At 44.3% G+C, this 22,972-nt stretch overlaps 2 protein-coding genes across 2 annotated transcripts in view; one reads left to right on the top strand and one right to left on the bottom strand.

Annotated features, from left to right (window-relative positions):
* The window catches only part of RPS12 (ribosomal protein S12), a 338,406-nt gene that overhangs the window by 50,488 nt on the left and 264,946 nt on the right, over window positions 1-22,972 (top strand). The gene's annotated exons all lie outside the window — the stretch shown is intronic.
* VNN1 (vanin 1) overlaps window positions 1-22,972 on the bottom strand; it is a 146,311-nt gene that overhangs the window by 102,244 nt on the left and 21,095 nt on the right. Inside the window, exon 2 of the mRNA XM_075339877.1 lies at window positions 3,740-3,962. Coding sequence (XP_075195992.1) covers window positions 3,740-3,943 — 204 coding nt within the window. The 5' untranslated portion in view covers window positions 3,944-3,962. The remainder of the gene's footprint in view (window positions 1-3,739; window positions 3,963-22,972) is intronic.

Here is a 22,972-nt window from a genome sequence, read left to right as displayed (position 1 = left end):
TTGTCCTTGGGTTAGCCTTGACTCTTCGGACAAACCTGGCCTCGGCACGGGTGGAAACTTTCAAAGGCTGTCCAGGCCGTGGAAGGCTAACAGTAGTTCCATAAGCCTTCTACTTCCGGATGATGCTCCCAACAGTGGAGACAGGTAGGCCCAACTCCTTGGAAAGGGTTTTGTACCCCTTGCCAGCCTTGTGACCCTCCATGATCTTGTCTCTGATGGCCTTGGAATGCTCCTTTGTCTTTCCCATGTTGACCAAGTATGAGTGCTGTTCACAAGTTTGGGGAGGGTCTTAATTAGTCACAAAAGGCTGGAAAAAGAGATAATTAATCCAAACATGTGAAGCTCATTGTTCTTTGTGCATGAAATACTTCTTAATACTTTAGGGGAACCAAACAGAATTCTTGTGGTTTGAGGGGTTGAATAATAAATGACCCTCTGAATAAACTTTTCACAATTTAAAAAAAAAAATAAAAAAAGAAATAACATTCTTTTTTGCTGCAGTGCATTTCACACTTCCAGGCTGATCTACAGTCCAAATGTCACAATTCCAAGTTAATTCCGAATGTGTAAACCTGCTAAATCTGCAGGGGGTTGAATACTACTTGTAGCCACTGTAAGTGTGTGTTCCTCAAGACATAATAAAAAACTCTGAGAGACATACAGTATTTGTATTCCTTAGCTTAAGTTTTTTTCCACTGTAACTGGGGCATCCAGGGGAGTCTCTGTTACAGAGGCAAAGAGCTATAGTGACACCCATCAATAGCAAAGATGCTCTGGGTGTACAGCAAAGATGATCTCGGTGTACTAGCACCCAGTGTTTCTACTAGGACATGCAGATACCCAGTGATCATGTCATTGTAGTAAACCATCATTTTTTCCCGAGAATCTTCAGCTGTGTCTGACACTTGTTGACTTGACATGCTCATGCTGGAGCAGGAGCTTTAACCCAGTGATGTAAATTTACAATTGTGCAAGGCTAAAGCCCAGGACCAATTGCATCCAATTTTCAGTGCTTCGTTATCAGGTTATTTGATTTGTGGTTATACTGTGATGCTTATATGGGTTGTCTTCTCTCAGAATTTTTTTTCATTTCAGCTTAATTTTGTTTATTATAAAAAAAGGTTATGCTTTATTTACTCTTTTCAGGTCCAGGGCTTTATCTCTGGTGCTGCTCCAGTAATTGTGCATATTCTGCAGCGTTGACATCACATTGATAGCACTGCAGCCAACTCTGAGCTCAGCGGCTCGGCCACTAGATGTCACCAGTACCTGGTCCCTTAAGGAGGTGAGGTGAGGTGGCCGGACTGAGTGGGTTAAAAGGGGGAAGGACAGTCCCCAGCTAGAGAGAATATTGAAGAGAAAGCTTCCTGGTTCAGGGGGTTGGGTAAGAGTTCTGAGAGTAAGAAGACCGAGAGGCAGATGCAGCGGAGTGGAGGCCGGCAGAAGTAAGCAGTGTAGACACATGTACTGTGGGGTCACTGGTACAGTGAGAGTGAGGGCTGTAAGGGTTCTCTTGCTTCTACAGAACCAGACCATTGTACTAGCCATCGTTCCAATTTCAAATGGTTAGGTCAGAAAAGGAAGGATAAAGTGCCCATCCCTCCCCTCCTTGGTGGCCATACCAATAAAGCTGGCTTGTGAGAAGAGAGCAATGTCTGTGGAAGATCATGATGTCATATCTGCTGTTATGAACTGGAAGATGTGTTTTATGCAAATATACAGTAAAGTTGTTACCGTTGAAACCCATGGTGGACTCGTCGCTGGTAGTACCGTGTCTGCTGTTATGCAGTGTGAATGGGGTCCAGAAAAGATGGACAACTCTCCAGATGAGCAGCTGCAAGCAGGTGCAACCTCCACACCCACTCCCCAAACCCGGACCTTGGCGGGGCGGGCTGAGAATAGTAGCCCTCGCCCATGACTACTGCCCCTGGCTATGTTACAATATCACCGCTGCGTCTTCTAGAAATTTACCTGTGCAATGATGCCGCCATAAAACAGAGACAAGGGCAGCATTGGGAACACAGCCCGGACCCCGGGAGGAAAAGTAAAATATGGCCTTTTTTGGTTTCATTTTTTACAACCAAATGTCTCAGTAGGCAGAAGTTTGACTACCCTTTAAAATGTTCCCATAATTTCTCTGAGTAGCATAAATTGCAAAATTCTCATTAAACATGCTATGAAACATTATGCCAAATAATGATTTTTTTTTTGGTACCACATATCAGTTCATGACAAAATATTTTGTCATCTAATATTTTGTGACTGAAATATCAGTTCTTGACACAGATTCCAATTTTGTGTAGTTAGGGTTAGTATTTTTTTCTTTTTTTTTTCAGAATAAAACTGTTGCAGGCTATATTTTTTCATAGAGATTGGTAATTGATTGATGAATTACACAGTATAATATTTAGTGCTCATTATATCACTTTGTTATCCACAATTTACTTCTTCAAAATGTTGATTTATTTTCCTATAATAATGAATTTAGGGTTTAAAAAGCTTACAGCATCCAGTATATTAAATCGGGGTAACTAACACATAGGTATAATAGCTCTTAGGTATGTCAGAAATGGACACTGCAGCTAATCGCACACGAGGCCTCTTATGATATCCATCGATAACAGAAAATATATGATTTCTTACAATATTATATTGTATACCATATCCCTCAATATCATAGATAACTAGGATATTTCATTAAACAATGTAATTCATATTCTTCTAATAGAAAAAATATATAACCGACCAAAATAAACATATTATTAAAATTAAAATTAGGTATTCAAATGTCCACAACTAATACAGCACCTTCTGATTCCACATGTTTCCCCCAAGGAAAATAAAAAAGCCTATACTCACTTCCAGCGCAGGCGCAGTTCCAGTGGTGTCGCAGTTCGCGTTCCCAGAGCTCACATGACGTGACGCGAGTCCCACATCCAATCAGCGTTGGCCTCTTTCTCCTCGCCTTCAGACAAATTAATTAATCAACAGGAAGTGACGGCTACAGCTGACAGACACTTCCTGTTGATTACTACTGTGTTCAAAAATGGGAAAACATTAGCCGGTGCTGATAGGATGCGGGGCTCACGTCACGTCACATGAGCCCTGGGAACATGAGCTGCGGCACCACTTGAATTTTGCCGGCATGGGAGGGGAGTATAGGTTTTTTTATTTTACCTGGGGGAAACATATGGAATCAGAAAAGATTGTTCTAGTAGTGGGTAACCCCTTTTAAGTAAATGCATGTATTTAGGACTAAAAATAATTTCTGTAATTGGTGTTTATTTAAAATTTTACATAGTTTGCCTAATATAGCCTTGCATAGTGTTGCATTGCCAGAATGGAATAATATGCCATTAAGCTCCTTCTGATGGTCCAATGGGAGAGTTTTTAACTCTTTTATCTGCCCTTTTTTGTAACTCTTAGCCGCCTTTTCTTGAGCTCTTCTGAGCTGATATTTGACCACAGCTGAATATGTAGGGAAACAGTCTGTAAGAGCAAAATGGTGCAAAAATGTAAATGAAACCAATTTTTTTCTTCTTTTTTACCTACACATAAATGCATTTGGGTAATGAAAAAAAAAATGTCTTCATTGGTGGACAACCCTAAATAGGCTGCGGCCTTAATATTAGCATATGATACAACTTGCAGTAACTAATAGACGTATGCAGACTTCCACTTACACCATTACTATATCTTACATATATACAGTATATCCTATCAGAAACAATCAGACTACCTGCCGAGCTGCTGTCTTCACTGCTTCTTCAAGAATGTCCATGTTTTTATTCATTAAATCCAGGGCTTCCTGTGATGAGAGAGGTGTAGCTGTCTCATCGGGGAGTATTACCGCATGTTCATAGATTGCGCCAATGAATTTCTCCAAAGCTTGGCAGCTTGAAGCTGAGAGTAAGAGACAAAGCAGAAAGCTTGCGGTGACCATGGTGGTTGAATTAGAGTACCTGAAAAACATGCAAGAAGTCTTGAAGTGTAAACCGTGCTAATCTTAGACCTCTGTTATCTGTATGGTAAATAAATTGCACATGTCCATATTCCAAAAGCTTATTGCACAATATAATCTATGTGACGCAATGATCAAGTGACAAACTAGGTGAAAGGTTGGCACACAATCTTGCTTCAGGGATGGTAAGGCCATCTAAAATTACATAATTAATGATACATCTATATATACACACATATACAAGTATCTTCATTATCTTCTGCTATTCTGCTACAACATTTAAAGGTGGAATTTCAGATAGGTTTTACCATTGAAGCATTTATATAAAATATTAATTGTAAATTTTGTACAATGTAAATAACATAAGAGGTGTGTGTTAATTATTATCCCAGGAATTGAAAAACAAATATATTAATCTTTAAAAGTAAACTTGTCATGTCCTTGGTGAGACATAAATGAGACAGTGCAAAGTATAATAAGACAAAAACAAAGGGCATTTAAACTCTTGAAGGCTGAGAATACAGAAATAGTATTTCAGGAGCATAAAATGCTCAATAGGAATTGTAAAAATAGAAATCAAGGTAGAAAAATTAGCTACTGAAACAAAATTGCCAAACACATTAACCTAAACCCCAAATTTATTTATAAATATATCAATGCCAAAAAGAAAAAAAAGGATGGTATTGGCCCCATAAAAGATTTTGACAGGATAATTATAGAGGACAAAGAAAAGGCTGAGATATTAAACAGGTACTTTTCATCTCTGTTAACCAAAGAACTGAATGTTCCAGGGATAATTCAACAAGGAAAAAATCAAAGTCCTTCCCTGATATAACTAATTTAACACAAGAAGAAGTACACCTGTGTCTGAGTAAATTAATGATTGACAAATCCACCGGGCCAGATGGTATTCATCCACAGATATTGAGGGAAGTGAGCTCAGTAATTGACAGACCATTGTATCTTATCTTTTTAGACTCTCTTATAACAGGATTGGTACCACAGGATTGGAGAATGGCTGACGTGGTACCAATATTTATGAAAGGTAAAAAGGTAGATGCAGGCAACTACCGTCCAGTAAGTCTGACATCAGTGGTGTGCGAGGTTTTTGAGGGCATTTTAAGAGATGTTATGCAATGGTATATCAGAGAGAACAATATAATAATTAATAACCAGCATGGATTCATGAAAAATAAGTCATGTCTAACCAACATTGTGGATTTCTATGAGGAGGTAAGAGCAAATCTGGATATTGGTAATGCAGCTGATGGGATTTATTTGGCTTTTGCAAAGGCATTTGATACTGGGCCACATAACAGTCTTGTAATGAAGCTCCAAAAGCAAGGACTAGGGGAAACTAAAAGCAGATGGGTAAGGAATTGGCTAAAAGATAAGAAACAAAGAGTAGTCATAAATGGTACGTTCTCTAATTGGTCTATAGTCAGCAGTGTAGTACCACAGGGATCTGTACTACGACCGATTCTTTTTAATCTTTTTATTAATGACCTTGTGTATGGGATTGATAGTAAAGTGTCAGTCTTTGCTGACAACACCAAACTATGAAAGATATTAAAAACGGACCTTAATAGTACAATATTACAAATTTACCTGGATAAGATTCTGAATGGGCAGAAACTTACAAATGAGATTTAATGTTGATAAATGTAATGCACCTAGGACGGAGTAATCCTATTGCTGCATATACTGTACATTATTAAATGGAAGTAAACTCAAGACTAGAACAGAAGAAGGAGTTGGGTATTCTGATTACAAATAAGCTGAGCAGCACTCAATGTCGGCAGCAGCTGCAAAAGCAAATAAGATTTTAGGGTGTATAAAAAGAGAGATTAGATCCCGTGATCCCATCGTATTGTTACCCCTCTATAAATCACTTGTAAGGCCACATCTAGAATATGGGATTCAGTTTTGGGCTCCACATTTTAAAAAGGATATTCAGAAGATAGTCAGTTCAAAGGAAGTCAACTATAATATTCCAAGGAATGGAAGGCCTCCCATATGATGAGAGGTTGAAAAAGTTGGAATTGTTTAGATTAGAAAAAAGACATCTCAGAGGACATCTCATTTATATGTATAAATACATGTGTGGTCAATACAAAGGACTGGCACATGACTTATTACTTCCAAAGACAATACTAAGGACCAGGGGGCACTCACTGCGAGTGGAAGAAAAGCAATTTCGGCAGCTAAATAGGAAAGGGTTCTTTACAGTTAGAGTAGTCATATTATGGAATGCCCTACCACAAGAAATAGTGACAAACACGACAAACACTATAACAACTGTTTAAAAAGGCTGGATGATTTCTTCAGTACAAATAACATTGTCAGTTATTAATGATTTAGAAAAAGAAAGGAATAATTGGTGGAGGAAGGTTGAACTAAATGGACGTAGGTCTCTTTTCAACATATGTAAATGTGAAACTTGATCCCAGGATCCCAGTGCTGCAGAGCACTGATCCACCTTGTGTGGCGCCCTGGACAAGCCAGGACGTCACAGGTACTGCAACAACACACCCTATACCCCGGTTAGGCACATCAGTCACACACAAATCCTTGTTGCCTCCCTCCAGGGGCTGATGTCCACACCAGGTGGGGTGGAGCCAAGCGGTTGGCCCCACCCACTGAGGAGTTTACAGTCCTGGAGGCGTGAAAAGGAAGTCAGAGTAGAGGAGTTAAGGAGAGGGGAAGAACGGTTAGGGAGAGTGAAGTGGAAGGAGTAAGTGGCAGGGGAGGAGCAGTCTGACCGTGTCCGGGTACGTGGCCCGGGCACATACAGCAAGGTTGGCAGATGGTGGTGACCGTCTGCAGGAGGGGCCAATCGACGCGGAACCATAGGACCGGGGACGGGCGGTGGCCCGCCGGGTCCCCACCCGGGCAGCGAAGAGAAGCCAGCACCATCCAGCAGGGCCTACGGACCCCGACCAGGCTTAAAGTCGCCATAAAACTGGTCAAATCCATTAGCGACGGGAACCTCCGGGGTTTCCCAGCAGCAAAGACCCGATTGAAGGCAACCGCTCAACCGTGAAGGGAAATACAGTCAGCGCCAAGGCTACAATTCCCAGGGCCAGAGCCTGCGGGCAAAAGGGGCTCCCTTGGCATCTATCCACGCTGGGGAGCGGGTTACCGGTGGGAAGACATCGGGGCCGAAAACACATTACAGGTGCAGGAAAAGGCAGTCACCGCCAACCTACCGGGAGTGACCACCGCAGCCAGCTGCGGGACCCGTCCATCCAGCCGTTTATTTTACCAGAGACTCCGTATACGTTATTGAGTGAGTACCACCGTACCGTCTGGCACCGCGCTGCGCCCGCGACCCTGCACCTCACCAAATCCTGCCATCCACTCTCCAGTTACCCTCTCCGGGCCCCTGGACCACCAAAACCCCCCTACCCACGGAGGGGAGAGAAACATCTCGGCTGCTACCTGTCATCGCTCCCGGGATCCCCGTCCAGAGCAGCGGTGGTGTCCCAACCTCACCACAAACCGTGGGTGGCGTCACGGACCGACTTCCAAAACCCCAAAAACTATCCCCTTTTCACTCACGGGCGAGGAGCGCCGCTCGAGTCCCCGAATCCGGTCTACCGCTGGAGCCACCGAGCAGCAGCAGCAGCGCCGGACCCGAGCGTTGGCGAGAGTGCAGCGGCGGTGGCCTCCACCCTGCCCACGACACTTGCAATTGTCTTTATTCCTCCCAGAAGCCACTGGATTTCAGTTACATAGGTATTCCCGAAATGCCTTCCTTCACCACTCATTATATTGTGAACGGTGACTGTAAGCAGGCCCCGGCAATGTGATTAACAGCTGGCTCTGTACTGGTGCGCTGCAGAGCCGGCTGTCAACTCACCATATACTGAGCTGGGTCTGAAGAGATTCCGAAATGCTTCAGACTTAAAGATGTCTTTTTTCGGACAAATACATTTAATTTCTTCCTGGCAGCAAGATCAACAGAAAGCTTTGGAATGCTGATAACCTTCAGCTTAACCCTATATCTATATCTACAGGTTAAAAGCATTTGAAAAGATGACAGGTTCCCTTTAAGAAATTAATATACTGTATTTGATATTCAATTCCTGGGCAAAAACCATTATATTATTTTCCTCCAAAATTGCCATTTACCTGCTGGTATGGTGGTAATTTGCAGATAAATAACAAATCCTGTCTAGCTGGCTTAATGGAAGTGACACAGGGAGAGAATTAAGTTATGTTCTCACTGCAGCTACTTGCTTCCAGTCATTGGGGTGATTACAGTCACTGCTCAGTACAGTATATAGTGAATGTGTAGAGTGAAGCGCAGTGGGTAAGGGATTGACTCCAGATGCCATGGCAAACTACATGAAAGACATGGTCCTCCTGACTGGGTGCGCAGACTTGTGTTGTGGGAGCTGTACACTTGTGTATGCTGCATGTTGCTCTTGGTTTTGGCTGTCCGGGACCAGATAATGACTCGTTTCTACAAGGAGATTACCAATTCAGTTTCAACAGCAACTCTTTACTTAACGGTTCTGCAATAACGGAGTCAGGGGCTACTCATTACCGGGCCGCGGTTCTTCTCCTGGGTCGCCACGGTGGCCTTGCTCGACCCCAGCGGTGTCAATAAATATGGAGATGATGGGAGTAGTTGTTCATGACACCACCTGTGGTATGCGGCTAATATGGGAGCCACTGCTGTGAGAAGTCTCTCTCTTCTGGGGCAGATGGTGTTGCAGCTCTCCACAGGTAAAGCTAGGCCCCAGAGAGGATGATGGTGGTCGTAGTAACCTACGGCAGTGATGTGACAACACAGGGAGTGCAGTTCAACTTCTTTTACTCCCTGAAAACACACTGCCGTTGGAGTGCCGGGCAACGCTGTGATGGGCTTCAGCCGATCCCGGATTTTTAGGAGGTCGAGTCCGGTGTTTCCTTCTGTGCATCACCTTTCAACGGTTTCTCTCCACCCCAGCTCCTGGGCCGGGTCACGGGTGCCTTCCATACTCCCTGCGAACCCTAGGATCCCTCTTCTTTCCTAAGAACTCAGGTCAAGCCTCCAGCTCCAGACCAAAGGCCCCGAACTATCCGTGTCTTTGCTTGATTGTCTGTACCTGAGTCCGACCTCACTCAGATGCTGTCCGGGGCTAACTGCCTGTTGTGTGAGAGATGGCTCCTAACTTCCCCTTTTGGTGCCCTGCCTCCCGGGTTCCTGAACTAGTGGGCAAGAGGTCCCATACCTCATGATGGCCACCCCAGAACCTACCCTAGCCCAGTCCCAGTGGAAGAGCTCCCGTGTCTATGTGTTGGATAAGTGTATTTGTGGTGGTTACCGGTGACGACCCTCCTCTGTATGCTTTTTTCTAATTAATAAATAAATTGTACTTGAACATTTATTTGTGTCCTTTTGGCTATATATTTTTTTGGTTTTGAGTGAAAGAGAGCAGACACAGGGAGTTGAGAGTTAACAGTGGAGGTGAAAAGGTGTGACTGAGCAACATCCTGACTCTGGTTGACAATGACCTGGTACCCAGGAGAAGTGGTTGCCAGTGGAGTACAGGACCCTATGACAGGAAAGAGCTTCAAGCCGACCTGTTAACACCTGCACAGCAAAGGGGACCATCAAGGACCTTGCTGACCCTAAAGAAGCTGAAGACTCCATAGCAAAGCGAGAAACGTGGGACAGGACCAGAGACTCCAACCCCACAGGGTTCACGCTACTGTCAGGTGGACAGAAGTTGACAAACCACAGAACGGGGATCCCCAGTGTTCCATACCACGGGGACCCATTTACCAGAGACAAGTGCAAGGTAAGAAGGTACCAGAGAACCCGACTGGCACTGGGACGACGGGGACCTGGAGGCTAGAACCAGCCGGCCTCGGGCAACCAGTTAACATCCAAAGTGAGTAAACCAGTTGCACTGAATACATATCTGGACTCCTTCTTCCGATGCCCACCGCACCATACACCCGCTGGGGCAATACCCTACTTCCGGAGGGACTACCATACTAGGTGCTAGCACCATCAGCCCTAGTAGAGACATTCTGAGGGCCGGTTCCCTACATATAGCCGCAACACCGCAAGTGGCGTCACAAATAAACTTTATATACCGATCCACTGTAAATATTCCCATTACAAAAAGGGCCCAGGGCATGGAACTGGGTAACGGCCACCATCATGACATTCCTAAAGCATACACTGCCCAGAACCGAGTATCCCTGGGTGCTACATATGCACCTGCCTCTGTGACTAGCTGGAAAAGAAAATGCAATGAAAAAATTGTGTGTAAAAAAACAGCTGCTTTTTTAAATGCATACTCAATGCTTTACAGAACAAAAGTCCATAAAAATGATGCTTCAAATCTTCACGTAAAATGAAGCAAATAATGGGTAATATGCATGGGGGAAAAAAAATGAAAAAAATGATCAGAGAACAATGTTATTGTTTATTTTGGTGTAGACATCTGCAGGAAACAAGCAAATATAAAGCAGCAGAAAAAATACTTTTACGCTGTGTGAAACTGGCCTGTAAAATCACTAGTAACCCGCAGATATGGAGTTAATCTGCAGGTTATTAGCATTTGGAATCTGCCCGCAGCATGCGCATTAAACCCCAATACCGGGTTGAAATGAACTTTGTGTTTCAATCACGGAGGCAGGGTCAGTCACCCATCTGTGTATGGAGAGCAGCAGCTGTAACCTAACCCTCTGCACTGACTGACAGCTGCTCATCATTAGAACCAACTGTCAGTAAGTGCGGGGTGCGGTTACAGCCACTTCTCTGGATTCACAGAGCAGTGACTGAACCTACGCTGGTGCCATCCCCGTGACTGAAACCCGAACGCTACCAGGAGAACTAAAGTTAATTTCCTTCCAGCAACAGGGTTCGGGGCAGGATTCAATTGCTATTAACCTGCAGGTACTAAAATAGAGGGAGAAGTGGTAATGTTCAGATCCTTAGATTTGGAGAAGATTTTCTTAAAATGAGATAGGCCATTGTATGTGCGGAATTCTGCCATGAAGTTTGTGGGTGGTGGCCAGGCTATTTATGAAGAAAAGCAGATCATATGCATAGGCCGCCATGTTGTAAGGGGACCCATGAATGCAATGGCCAATAATATTCATTTTGCACTGGATCCTTCTGAGGAACGGTTCTATAGTGGCCATCCCTGATATGTAGTATTCCAAATAGTAACTTCCTGAAACAAGACTCCATTTACCTTTTAAACTGGCAGTTGGCTTTGTGTATAGAGAAGATATGTTTTACTTCAGGTCTATACTACAGATTGTCGGAATCATGAAGGTCCAGTTTACCCTATCAAAGGCCTTTTATGCATTAGTAAATACTAAATACAGTAGATGCGTAAGGGGCTGAGAATTCTCTTTGCATGAGGTTCAATGTTAGTTATATTGTCTCTAGCCTCTTATCTCAATTCGTTCCACAACTTGTTAGATGTCCCATCCTGGTCCCTTATTGTGCCATTCCACACATGCTCAAACACACACAAACACGTCGCGATGGTTACCCGATGGTTATGTCCTCATAGTTTGTACAGCAGGCTGCCTTTTCTTAATATAAACGGGGGTTCCTAATACTGAGGTCCACGCATGCTATAGCTCATATTCATCTTAACCTGCTTGATCTGCAGGCTGTTGTCCTTGTAAGGCAAAGTTCACACACTGCGTCTTTTTGACGCTGCGTTTGTGCGTTTTTTGCCGCAAAAAACGCACAAAAACGCACCCGCGACAAAAAAAGCTGCAAAAACGCATGCGTTTTTACCGCGTTTTGGTGCGTTTTTCTGCTGCGTTTTGCTGCGTTTTTGCTCACTGCGTTTTTATGCATTTTTTTATCAGTGAACATTGCCATTAAAGATTGTTGAAAAGAAAAAAGAAAAAAAAAAGGTCTGATGTCATTTCCTTCTTCAATATGTTCTTCATTCTCCACTAGTGTATGCAGGAGAGCAGATAGCTGCAGAACTACAAGGCTCAGCATGCTCCATCCAGGACTGTTTGCTGGAGGGAGAGTCAGGGGGAGCAGACCTACAAGGCTCAGCATACTCCATCCACTAGTGGATGCAGGAGAGCAGACAGCAGCTGCAGAACTACAAGGCTCAGCATTCTCCATCCAATAGTGTATGCAGGAGAGCAGACAGCAGCTGCCGAACTACAAGGTTCAGCATCCTCCTTCCAGGACTGTATACAGGATTTCTTTGCCCCCCAAAAAAATGACGTGGGCTTCGCCATATTTTTGTATGCTAGCCGGGTACAGCAGGCAGGTACGAGCTGCCCCCAACCCCCAGCTGCCTATTTGTACCCGGCTGGGAACTAAAAATATAGGTAAGCCCTTTTTTTTTTAATTATTTCATGAATTTCCAACTCTTTCCCAACTCCAACCGTATCCAACTTTTCCAGCTGCCCTGGTGACGGGTGGCTCGCTGGGTAATAATGGGGTTAGGGCTAGCTGTGTATCATCAGCTGGCCCTAAGCCCGAAATTCATGGTGTCACGCCAATATTAGACATGGCCACCATGAATTTCTAGTAAAGATTAAAAAAAAAAACACAGAAAATATTTTTATTAGAAATAAAACACAACACAATTAGTGACTCCATCTTTATTGAAATAAAGAACCCCCCTCCGCAGTAATCCTGGGTCAAGGATCCCATGCCGTCCAATCCGGATCCAATATCATCTGATTGGTTTGCTGGAAGGCAAAGTGATCAGATGATGTGTCAGGTTCAAGGCCTGAATTACATGACATAGCAGCTGATTGTATAAATGGCTTTTATACAATCAGCTGATGTATCAGTGCAAAAAAAAAAAATAAATAAACTACACACTTCTGTGTAGCGTCGGACTGGCTACTGGAGGAATCTCCAGTAATGCCAGGCCTGGATTCAGGTACCTGCACTGCACTCCGGAGCTCTCACCTGAGCTCTGGCGTGCAGCCTGGACTTTACAGTGAGCGCCGAGTGATTGATTCCCCAGCACTTGCGGTTCAGTTCATGACAGCTGCAGACATTCCGGGCTAATCTCCGGTGCTCTCACCTGAACTACAGAGATCATCCCAGCCTGTCTGAAGCTGTCATGAACTGACTGCAAGCGCCAGGGAAACTCTGTCACTCGGCGCTCGCTTGCTGTACAGTCTAGGCTGATGCATCAGTGAAAAAAACAAACAAAACAACTACACACGTTCATGCTGACTCCCGTCCAACCGCTGCAGGAGCTGCCGGTAATCAGTGATGAAGTCTCCTGACGGCACCAGCTGATAGGGTGGTAAAAGGCGGCGTCACCGCGAGACTTACGATTAGCTAATGCGTCAGGTGACCGCATCAGGTGATCACCACCAGGTCCTGCAGCTATCGTACGTGCCTGGGAGCCGGCACATAGCCATAGCGGGGGTGGCGGTACCGGGAAGAGGAGCTGGAAGCATGGCACCGGGAGTCTGCAGACAGGTGAGTCTGACATTTTCTACTGTTCACTTTTGATTTAACAGCCGCTTCCACCTACTGCACGGGAGCGGACATGGCACTGGGCGGGAAATGGAAGCAGAGGTGGCGGTACCGGGAGGATTCACGCTTCTGTGCTTACTGACAGAAAGAATCCTCATCCTGTACATGTCACTTTACTACCAACCTCCTGCGTTTATAGCTGCGTTTTTAGTCATAAAAACGCACTAAAACGCAGCTATATTTGCAATTTGCGGTTTTCATTGCGTTTTTGAACATCTTATTGAACTCAATGGGTGGAAAACGCAGTGAAAAACACAAAAATAATTGACATGCTGTGTTTTGTGGTGCCCACAAAAACGCAGCTAAAAAAAACCGCTGTGTGCAGACAGCAAAAATGAAAACTCATAGACTTTGCTGGGGAAGCAAAGTCATGCAGTTTTCTTGGCAAAAACGCACCCGAAAAACGCGCAAAAACGCACTGTGTGAACTTACCCTTAGGTATAGTCAGCCTTAACAGCAGGCTCCTGAGTCTGATCTAATTAACAGGTTTCAATCGTGTGACGGTATTCCGTCGCAAACCCGCATATTATAAAAATACATCCTTTCTGGGCATTTCATTACATATCTTCAAGTGCTATCTTTATTTTGTCTCCATCCCAACCAAGTAACGGTTGGTTGAGAAGCGTCTGGCTGCCCCCCCCCGGGTACTACTCACCTTCACTGTAAGAGATCCAATTAAGCCCTGTCTGATGAAAGCTGAATAGGCTGAAACGTCATTTTTAAGACTGATCAATATGTCAGATAGACCATTTTTTTCAACTTGTACACCAATAAAATTTATTTGACTGCAAGGACGTTGTTTTTCTTTTTCTTGTTCTTTTCCTCCCCTTGGGGTAGTGTGCCGGAGTTCCTCCTTGAGATAATCACCAAAATTGCCACTAGAGTGATACGTAGTTCAGATCTACTCCCTTTTCTGATGTTGTCCAGATTGGCACAAGAATTAAAGGCTGCTTTACACCAGACAATCTATCGTGCGATAGATCGTCGGGGTCACGGTTTTTGTGACGCACATCCGGCATCGCTGGCGATGCCGGCCTGTGTGACCTCCTAGCGACGCAGTATCGTTCACAAATCGTGAGTCGTGTACTGCTCGCTAGGTTCCATAATATCGTTTAATTTAGTTGTTCATCGTTTCCATGGTAGCACACGCCGCTCCATGTGACACCCCGGGAACGATGAACAGCAGCTCACCTGCGTCACGCGGCCGCCGCCAGCTATGTGAAGGAAGGAGGTGGGCGGGATGTTTACGTCCCGCTCATCTCCGCCCCTCCGCTTCCATTGGCCGGCGGCCGTGTGATGTCGCTGTGACGCCGAACATCCCTCCCACTCCAGGAAGTGGACGTTCGCCGCCCACAGCGTGGTCGCACGAGAGGCAAGTACGTGTAACGGGGGTTACTGACTTTGTGCGACACGGGCAGCGATTTGCCCGTGACGCAAAAAGGACGGGGGCGGGTACAATTGATTGTGAAATTGCACAATCGGTCATACCGTGTAAAGCAGCCTTAAGTCTATTACATTTTTGCACGTGGGACACCATAGAAAAAAAGAACAAACGCAGTCCATTTAAATTGTTTGTGTTATTGCAGGCTATCCCAATTTTTGATGATTTGAACAGCACCTTCTGACACACTGCATCAGCGCAGTGTGAATAGGAACTTACATGCCAGTTTAGCTTTCTCTTCACAAAAAAACAATACAATATGACATCTTTCAATTATGGAATCTTATGAGCTAGAATTATATTGAGGTTGTGATGAAATCTTGGAAATACATGTGTTATTGGATGCTACTGTTGAATTTTAGATTGAGTTTCCACCGACATACCAGAAAAACTTATTACATTCAGTTATAATTAATAAAACATGTTCCTGACATTTTTCTATGCAATTACAACCAAGTTAGGAATACTATTTATGGCTTCTAAAAGAAGGTGCTTAAATTCCCCAGTCACACTCAGCGAGATCGCTGAAACGTCACAGGTTTTGTTCGTGACAATACGATCAGGACCATTTTTTGCTCATTGATATTCCGCTGTTCAGCACGCATCGGTATGTTTGACGGCGGGAGGCCAACGAGCGCCCAGCGTTGCACTGGCTACTGGAGGAATCTCCAGTAATGTCAGGCCTGAATTCAGTTACCTGCTTTGCACTCTGGAGCTCTCACCTGAGCTCCAGAGTGCAGCCTAGACTGCACCGCGAGCGCCGAAAGATTGATTCCCCTGCAATTGCGGTTCAGTTCATGACAGCTGAAGACATGCCAGGGTGATTTACAGTGCTCTCACCTGAACTCCGGATTGCAGCCCGGCCTGTCCGCAGCTGTTAAGAACCGAACCGCAATCGCCGGGGAATCAATCACTCGGCGCTCGCGATGCAGTCCTGGAAACTCTGAGATCAGACCAGGCTGAAGCTGAGAGCTCCAGAGTGCAAAGCAGGTAACTGAATCCAGGCCTGGCATTATAGGAGATTCCTCCGATAGCCAGCAGGGAGCCGTCGTTACAAGGGTCGCTGGTGGCTGATCTTTGATCGCTGTGGAGATCTGCCTGATTGACAGCTCACCAGCGACCATGTAGCAACATTCCAGCGATCCCTGCCAGGTCGGATCACTGGTGCGTCGCTACGTGTAACAGGACCCTAAGACTCAGAGAAAGGCTGAGAGTACAAATAAGCAGTACAAACAAACAGGACACAGGAACAAAGAAGATCAAAGATCATGTATAATCACCAGCAGCGTATAGCCTGGTGATTACATGGTGGCATGGGCCCCCTGACGTTATGTTTATAGGTGTTACAAGTTTAAGTTGTGGCATTCAGCGGTGCCAAATTCAGTATGGGGAATGAAGGGTTAATTCCCTTCATGTGGTAACACGAGCAGGCTGCTGTGATTGGTCAGCCTGCTGCGTGGTGGTAATGGAAGTAGTTATGATGGGAATTTATGGGGTTAATCTGCCCCCTGTGAGTAACGCGAGCAGGCTGTGTGATTGGTCAGCCTGCTGCGCGCCAATTTTAAAGTCTGTCATTGGTGGACAGAGGTAAATATGCAGGAGACTTGCCTTTATAAGGAGACAGCTGTGAGCCAGCTGTGTCAGTTTCCAGCTGTGAAGAAAGAAGAATCCGGATGGAGTCACTCCTGGAGAAGATGATGGCTCAGGCCGGCACAACGGACGGCGAGGAGTGGCTGAAGAGGTGTCTGGCGCCGGTGAACGAAGCTGCCGAAGTGGTCCTGGATCCAGCTCCAGATCCCGCCGGTGTTCCGGCGCGGAGGGAAGAGCTTCTGCGGCCCAGAGATGGAGAAGACGTCCGGAGATTCCTGCGGAAGAAGAGGAAGAAGAGCGACGTCTACTCACCGCCTGAATCCTGTTCCCAGCGGTCCGGCGGAGGGATGAAGAGGTCGGCATCTGCTCGCGGTCGGCGCGGCACTGAGTGGAAGGCGTCGGAGACATCGCGAGAGGCGGGAGTTCCAGCGAGAGGAGGGACCGGAGCATCGCGAGACCGCCCAAGAAGCCGACGAGATTTGGCCGCGTCATCAGGACGCGACTCCCAGAATGCCCGGCGGGCGATTATTCCGGAAGTCGCCGCCGGGGGTTCCGCTCCAGCTGCTGTGGCCGGTCACAGCAGAGATCCTGGGTCGCATACAGGCCTGTACGCGCCACCGGCCCCATTGCAAAAGAGCTCAGCTGTGGCTTTGGCGGCGGCGACGCAGGCCTGGAGCTCGACTGAAGAATCTGAAGAGGACGTCGCGGCAACATCCGTTCAACGCGTTGGAAGGACCCTGGAGCGAGGACATGGTGAGAGCCCCCTTGCTGGAGCACCCAATGTTAGGGATAAAGGTAAAGGACATTGTCATTAGGACTCTGTCTGAGCTACTTGGGGGCTATGTAGTGCTACCCCAGGCACCTGTTGCTGAAGTTTCTATTCGGGACAGGTTCCCTGGGGTGGCAGAGTCTCATTTAAGTGAAGCACTGACCTGTGATGTTTCCCCTTTGGGTTTTCATCTCAGTGCTTCCATTAAAGAAAAGGATTTGGAACTGCAGCATAGAGTGGAGAAACCTGTTGGAAAACAAGAGGTTGAGTCAGAGCGAAAGAAAAATTTTAAATCATTTTATTCATGGTTACAGGCTTTCTCCATTTATGCTGCAGTTCTTGGGGAGAAGTTTCCTAAATTGTGTAGTGGTTTGTTTCAACATCAGGATTGTATTTTGGAGGCTTATCGTAATTTCGGTGGATTAGCGTGGCTGAATTACGATGAGTCTTTCAGACAGAAATTGGCGGTTCACCCTGCTGTCAAGTGGGGTGTTAAAGATGTCGGGTTATGGCTGAATTTAATGCTGCCTCAGCGACAGAACCCTCACAGACAGCAGGTGACTGTCAATTAAAAAAAGGGGGTATGCTTTGCATCACCCCTTGTTTAAATGATTTAAAAAGCATGGTCAGTCCACGGTACAGCCATCTGGTGGTAGGGAGCAGTTTTTCAAAGGCTCAGACTCCAGTGAGCCTGGAAGGAATGCTCCCGTGGCTAGACCGTTTTCCAGACAGGCCGAAGGCAGCTCTGGTTTGTAGTGGGTTTCAGGCAGGTTTTCCTGTACCTTCTTTTGAAGGTATAGGTTGTAATGTAACTAAGAATTTACAATCGGTCGATAGCTATAAGGAGGTAGTCAGGTCACATATTGAAAAAGAACTGTTGTTAGGCAGGGTGTCTGGTCCTTTTGAATTCCCTCCGTTTACAAATTTTAGGATATCACCTTTGGGGGTTGTCCCCAAGAAGGAGGTTAATTCTTTTAGGATCATACATCACCTGTCTTATCCAACAGGTAGCTCACTGAATGATGCCATTGATCCTAATGCATCTTCGGTGAGTTACACATCTTTTGATGAGGCAGTGGATTTGTTACGGAAGTTTGGCCTGGATTATTTCCTGGCCAAATCAGACATTAAGTCTGCCTTCCGGCTTTTGCCAATTAACCCCTTGGGTTTTAATTCTTTGGGTTTTTGTTTTGAGGGTTCTTTTTATTTTGACAGGTGCCTCCCTATGGGTTTTTCTTTATCATGTTATTATTTTGAGTCATTTTCCACGTTTTTGCATTGGGCAGTTCAAGAGGGGTTTTCAGAGGGGGGTATGTTACATTATTTGGACGATTTCTTATTTGTTGGTAGCTCAGGACGTTGTTTGCAATTACTAAATAAATTTTTGGGTTTGATGAAGTTTTTTGGGGTTCCGTTAGCTCATGATAAAATAGTTTTCCCTTGTACAGAGCTCGAGTTTTTAGGGATTGTTTTCGATTCACAAAAAATGGAATTGAGACTTCCTGGCCAGAAGATTATGAAGTTAAAAGGCTGTATTGCGAGTTTTTTTTTTTTTTTTAGTGAAGAGAAAGTGTACCCTGCGAGAGCTCCAATCTCTGCTGGGTAGTTTGAACTTTGCATTAAGAATTTTGCCAATGGGGAGAGTGTTTTCAAGACGTTTGTATGATGCAACTAAGGGTGTTAGGTGTTCGGGTTCACACATTAGAATTTCGTGGGAGATGAGGAAGGATTTAACAATTTGGTATGAATTTTTAGAAAGTTTTAACGGGATTAGCTGCGTTCAGCAGGATTTTATGTTGTTTCAGGATCTACTTTGGTTTACAGGGGTGTCTAAGGAAGTGGGGTTCGGTACGACTTTTCGTACACATTGGTGCTTTTCTTCATGACCTTCATCTTGGTTGTCAGAAGGTTTGCTGGAGAAACAGGTGTTATTGGAGTTTTTTCCGGTTTTTGTTTCAGTGCATATTTGGGGTAAGGAACTAGCGAATAAGAGGATTATATTCATATCACATTGTCAAGGTTTGGTTTTTGCTTTGAACACCTTGGTGGTGAAGTGTAGGTTTTTAGGCGGTATATTGCGAAAATTGGTCCTTTTGTGTTTGAGGTGGAATATTTGGTTGAAGGCTCGTGTTGCTCCTGAGTGCAATAATGCTTCCGTTTTTTACCTCTCTTCTCAGCAGTTAGAGGAATTCAGGAAGAGTTCAGGAAAGATGGACCCCCTTTTGACTGCATGCCCGTCCCAGCTATGGGAGGCAATTTTGGATTAGTAGCAGCTTCCATTAAAAATTCTATTGCACCAGGGACTTGGAAGGCATACTCGGCTGCTTGGTTGGCTTGGAATCAATTTTGTGATTCCAGGAATCTGTTTCCCCACAAGTGTGATGTGTCTACAGCACTTGGTTTTTTGAATTCTTATGTTGGTTTAGGTTATCGTTATACCTTTTTGTATAAAACATTTTGTGGAATCTCTTTTTTCTTAAAATTATATGGTGAGGAGTCTCTATTGAGCTTATTTGCGGTTCGGCAGGCACTAAAGGGTTGTAAAAAAGGTTGTGTGGTGCCTGTCCGCCGCAGGCCTATATCCGTGAGTCTATTAGAAAGGTTATGGTTTATGTTGAGTGAAGTTTGTTTTAATAATTTTGAGTTATGTTTCTTTCGTGCAGCTTTTGTGATTTGTTTCTTCGCAGCGCTCAGGATTAGTGAGTTGTTGTCACATAGTCGGTGCAACACCTCGGGTTTATATAGGAAGGATGTTAATGTATCTGACTCTGGTGCTGTGTTATTTATTAGTAGGTCGAAAATGGACCAACTTGGTAAAGGGTGTTCTGTGAAGTTGCGCCCTTTACGGGGTTCATGTATATGCCCCGTCCCCAATTTAGGTCAATGGCTTACTGTACGGGGGGATACCCCGGGTTTGTTGTTTTTACATGTAGATGGTTCTCCTGCCACTAAGTTTCAATTTAATGCAATATTTAAAAAATGTATGGTTAAATTACAGCTAGATAGCTCCAACTTCTCATCACATTCTTTTCAGATCGGGGCTGCTACCGAGGCAGCAAGAGCTGGCCTCAAAGGAAAAAGAATTGGTAAAATTGGTAGATGGGCGTCAAACCGCTATCAGTGGTATATACGCCCTAATTTATTATAATTAATTTATTTTGTTTCTCTCCAATTCTAGGCCCAATGGTGATTTGGCTTGTAGGTCACTCGTTTATACATTGGGCGCAGAGGAGAGCGGCTTGTAGAAGTTACACAGAGAACTTATCTTTTCAGTATGAATTGATAAATGTGTTTTGATGCGGTATAAGGGGTCTGAAATTTTCTAAATTGGTTGGCACCCTAAAAGGTATGCTGTTGACTCACCCGTATCGTGATCTCATAATTTTACACATCGGAGGGAATGACCTAGGTAAAATAAAGACATTGGACTTGTTATCTAATTTCCCCAGGGATTTTGCGCTAATAGGGAACCTTTTTCCTTATTCAGCGCTGATTGGTTCTGAAATTGTACCAAAACTGGTCTGGAATGGCCAGCTTGCCTTTTTGGAAAAAATTAAGGAAACGTGTCAATCGTGACATGGCAAAATTTTTTGTTAGTTTGGGCGACTTCTCGTATCGCCATAGTGATCTGGAAGGTTTTACGGCTGGCCTATACAGGTCAGATGGGGTACATCTCTCTGATGTTGGTCTGGACATTGTTAATGTGGGTTTGCAGAATATGATAGAAAAATGGCTGCGGTGTTTGGGGGGGGCCTTGTATTGTTAATACTCGGCCGTTTGGGGAAAAATCGCCCAACTATGTTGGGTGGATTGTGGTTGTATAAGTGGTTAATTGTACTTTATGGTGGTATTTATGGAATTTTATGGTTATTTATTTTTAATAATATGGTGATTTTAATTTATCAAGTTACCAATAATAAAACACCACGGCCATTTTTATCCAAATGTCATGTGTCTGAGTATTTATTCTTTATTAATGGTAAGTTAATTGGTTATAGTGGGCTTTATGCTACCATGTATAATCACCAGCAGCGTATAGCCTGGTGATTACATGGTGGCATGGGCCCCCTGACGTTATGTTTATAGGTGTTACAAGTTTAAGTTGTGGCATTCAGCGGTGCCAAATTCAGTATGGGGAATGAAGGGTTAATTCCCTTCATGTGGTAACACGAGCAGGCTGCTGTGATTGGTCAGCCTGCTGCGTGGTGGTAATGGAAGTAGTTATGATGGGAATTTATGGGGTTAATCTGCCCCCTGTGAGTAACGCGAGCAGGCTGTGTGATTGGTCAGCCTGCTGCGTGCCAATTTTAAAGTCTGTCATTGGTGGACAGAGGTAAATATGCAGGAGACTTGCCTTTATAAGGAGCCAGCTGTGAGCCAGCTGTGTCAGTTTCCAGCTGTGAAGAAAGAAGAATCCCCCGCCCGCCCTCCCAGTGTAAAGTCATGGTTTTTAACTGTTCATTAATTTTTTGTCGTGATGTTTTATTAGTTGGGGAAAAATCGCCCAACTATGTTGGGTGGATTGTGGTTGTATAAGTGGTTAATTGTACTTTATGGTGGTATTTATGGAATTTTATGGTTATTTATTTTTAATAATATGGTGATTTTAATTTATTAAGTTACCAATAATAAAACACCACGGCCATTTTTATCCAAATGTCATGTGTCTGAGTATTTATTCTTTATTAATGGTAAGTTAATTGGTTATAGTGGGCTTTATGCTACCATGAAGTCACTTGACTCATTGGCCTCCTGGTCTTTGACTTATCTGTGGGAAGTAGAGGGTTTTACCTGGGACAACTTGGAATGAAGACAGAGCACAGGTAACAATGTTGCAGGTTGGCAGAGGTGACTTACTTTTCAAAAAAGTGGTAGAGACTAATGATGGTCGAGCGAGTTTTCTCGACACTGCTCAGTACTCGATCGAGCATCAGAATGCTCGGATTGTTTTTACCTCCAGTCAGAGCCATTTGTAGACTGAAAGTGGCTCTCACTGTGGTGCCTGCTTGCATCATTCAGTGAAGTGAGCCTGTGCTTTGTGTTGGATTGTTCACAAACGACATGTCATGTACCCACGATACTCAGCCGAGCATCGCAAGTACCTGAGCACCCTGATGCTTGATCGAGCACACTCGCAGTGCTGAGCATGCTCACTCTTCATTGCTGCCTGCCCATGCCTGCCCTGTAGACTTTTCTGCCCTAATAAAGGCATATTAAATTAGGAACCCAATAAAGAGATACGCCTTGTCACTGGTTGTTGGGCTCTCATAAACTGGACATTTAATGCACTATGTATCTCATTATTAAAACATACTTTCAATAGCAGTAATGTAGTTCTATAATTTTTATATTCAAAGTTTGCACACCTTAGTGTTTCCAATGCATTTTCAGTTAGCACCTGTTCACAATTATCTGTTTGGATTTGTTGGTCAGTCTTTTATTTTGTATCTATTAATATCAACATTAAAAATAATGTACTGAATATAATTGATCAAAGAAAGGTTCAATTTGGTGACATGTCCATTTTCAAACTGAATGATGTCATCTTACCGACAACCAGCTTTCATAGTAGTGCTTTGCACAGGCAGTTTTCCTAATCAGGCAGCATTCATTAATATAGATGTTGGATTATTGATTTACATTTACCAATTGCTTTCCCACATCCAATATGTTCATATCCATATATACAATATGATTTTCCATAAGTCAGAGTAGCCA

The sequence above is a fragment of the Anomaloglossus baeobatrachus genome, chromosome 3, assembly GCF_048569485.1.
Source record: "Anomaloglossus baeobatrachus isolate aAnoBae1 chromosome 3, aAnoBae1.hap1, whole genome shotgun sequence".
Lineage (NCBI taxonomy): Eukaryota > Metazoa > Chordata > Amphibia > Anura > Aromobatidae > Anomaloglossus > Anomaloglossus baeobatrachus.
This window is presented reverse-complemented; position numbering and strand designations above follow the sequence as displayed.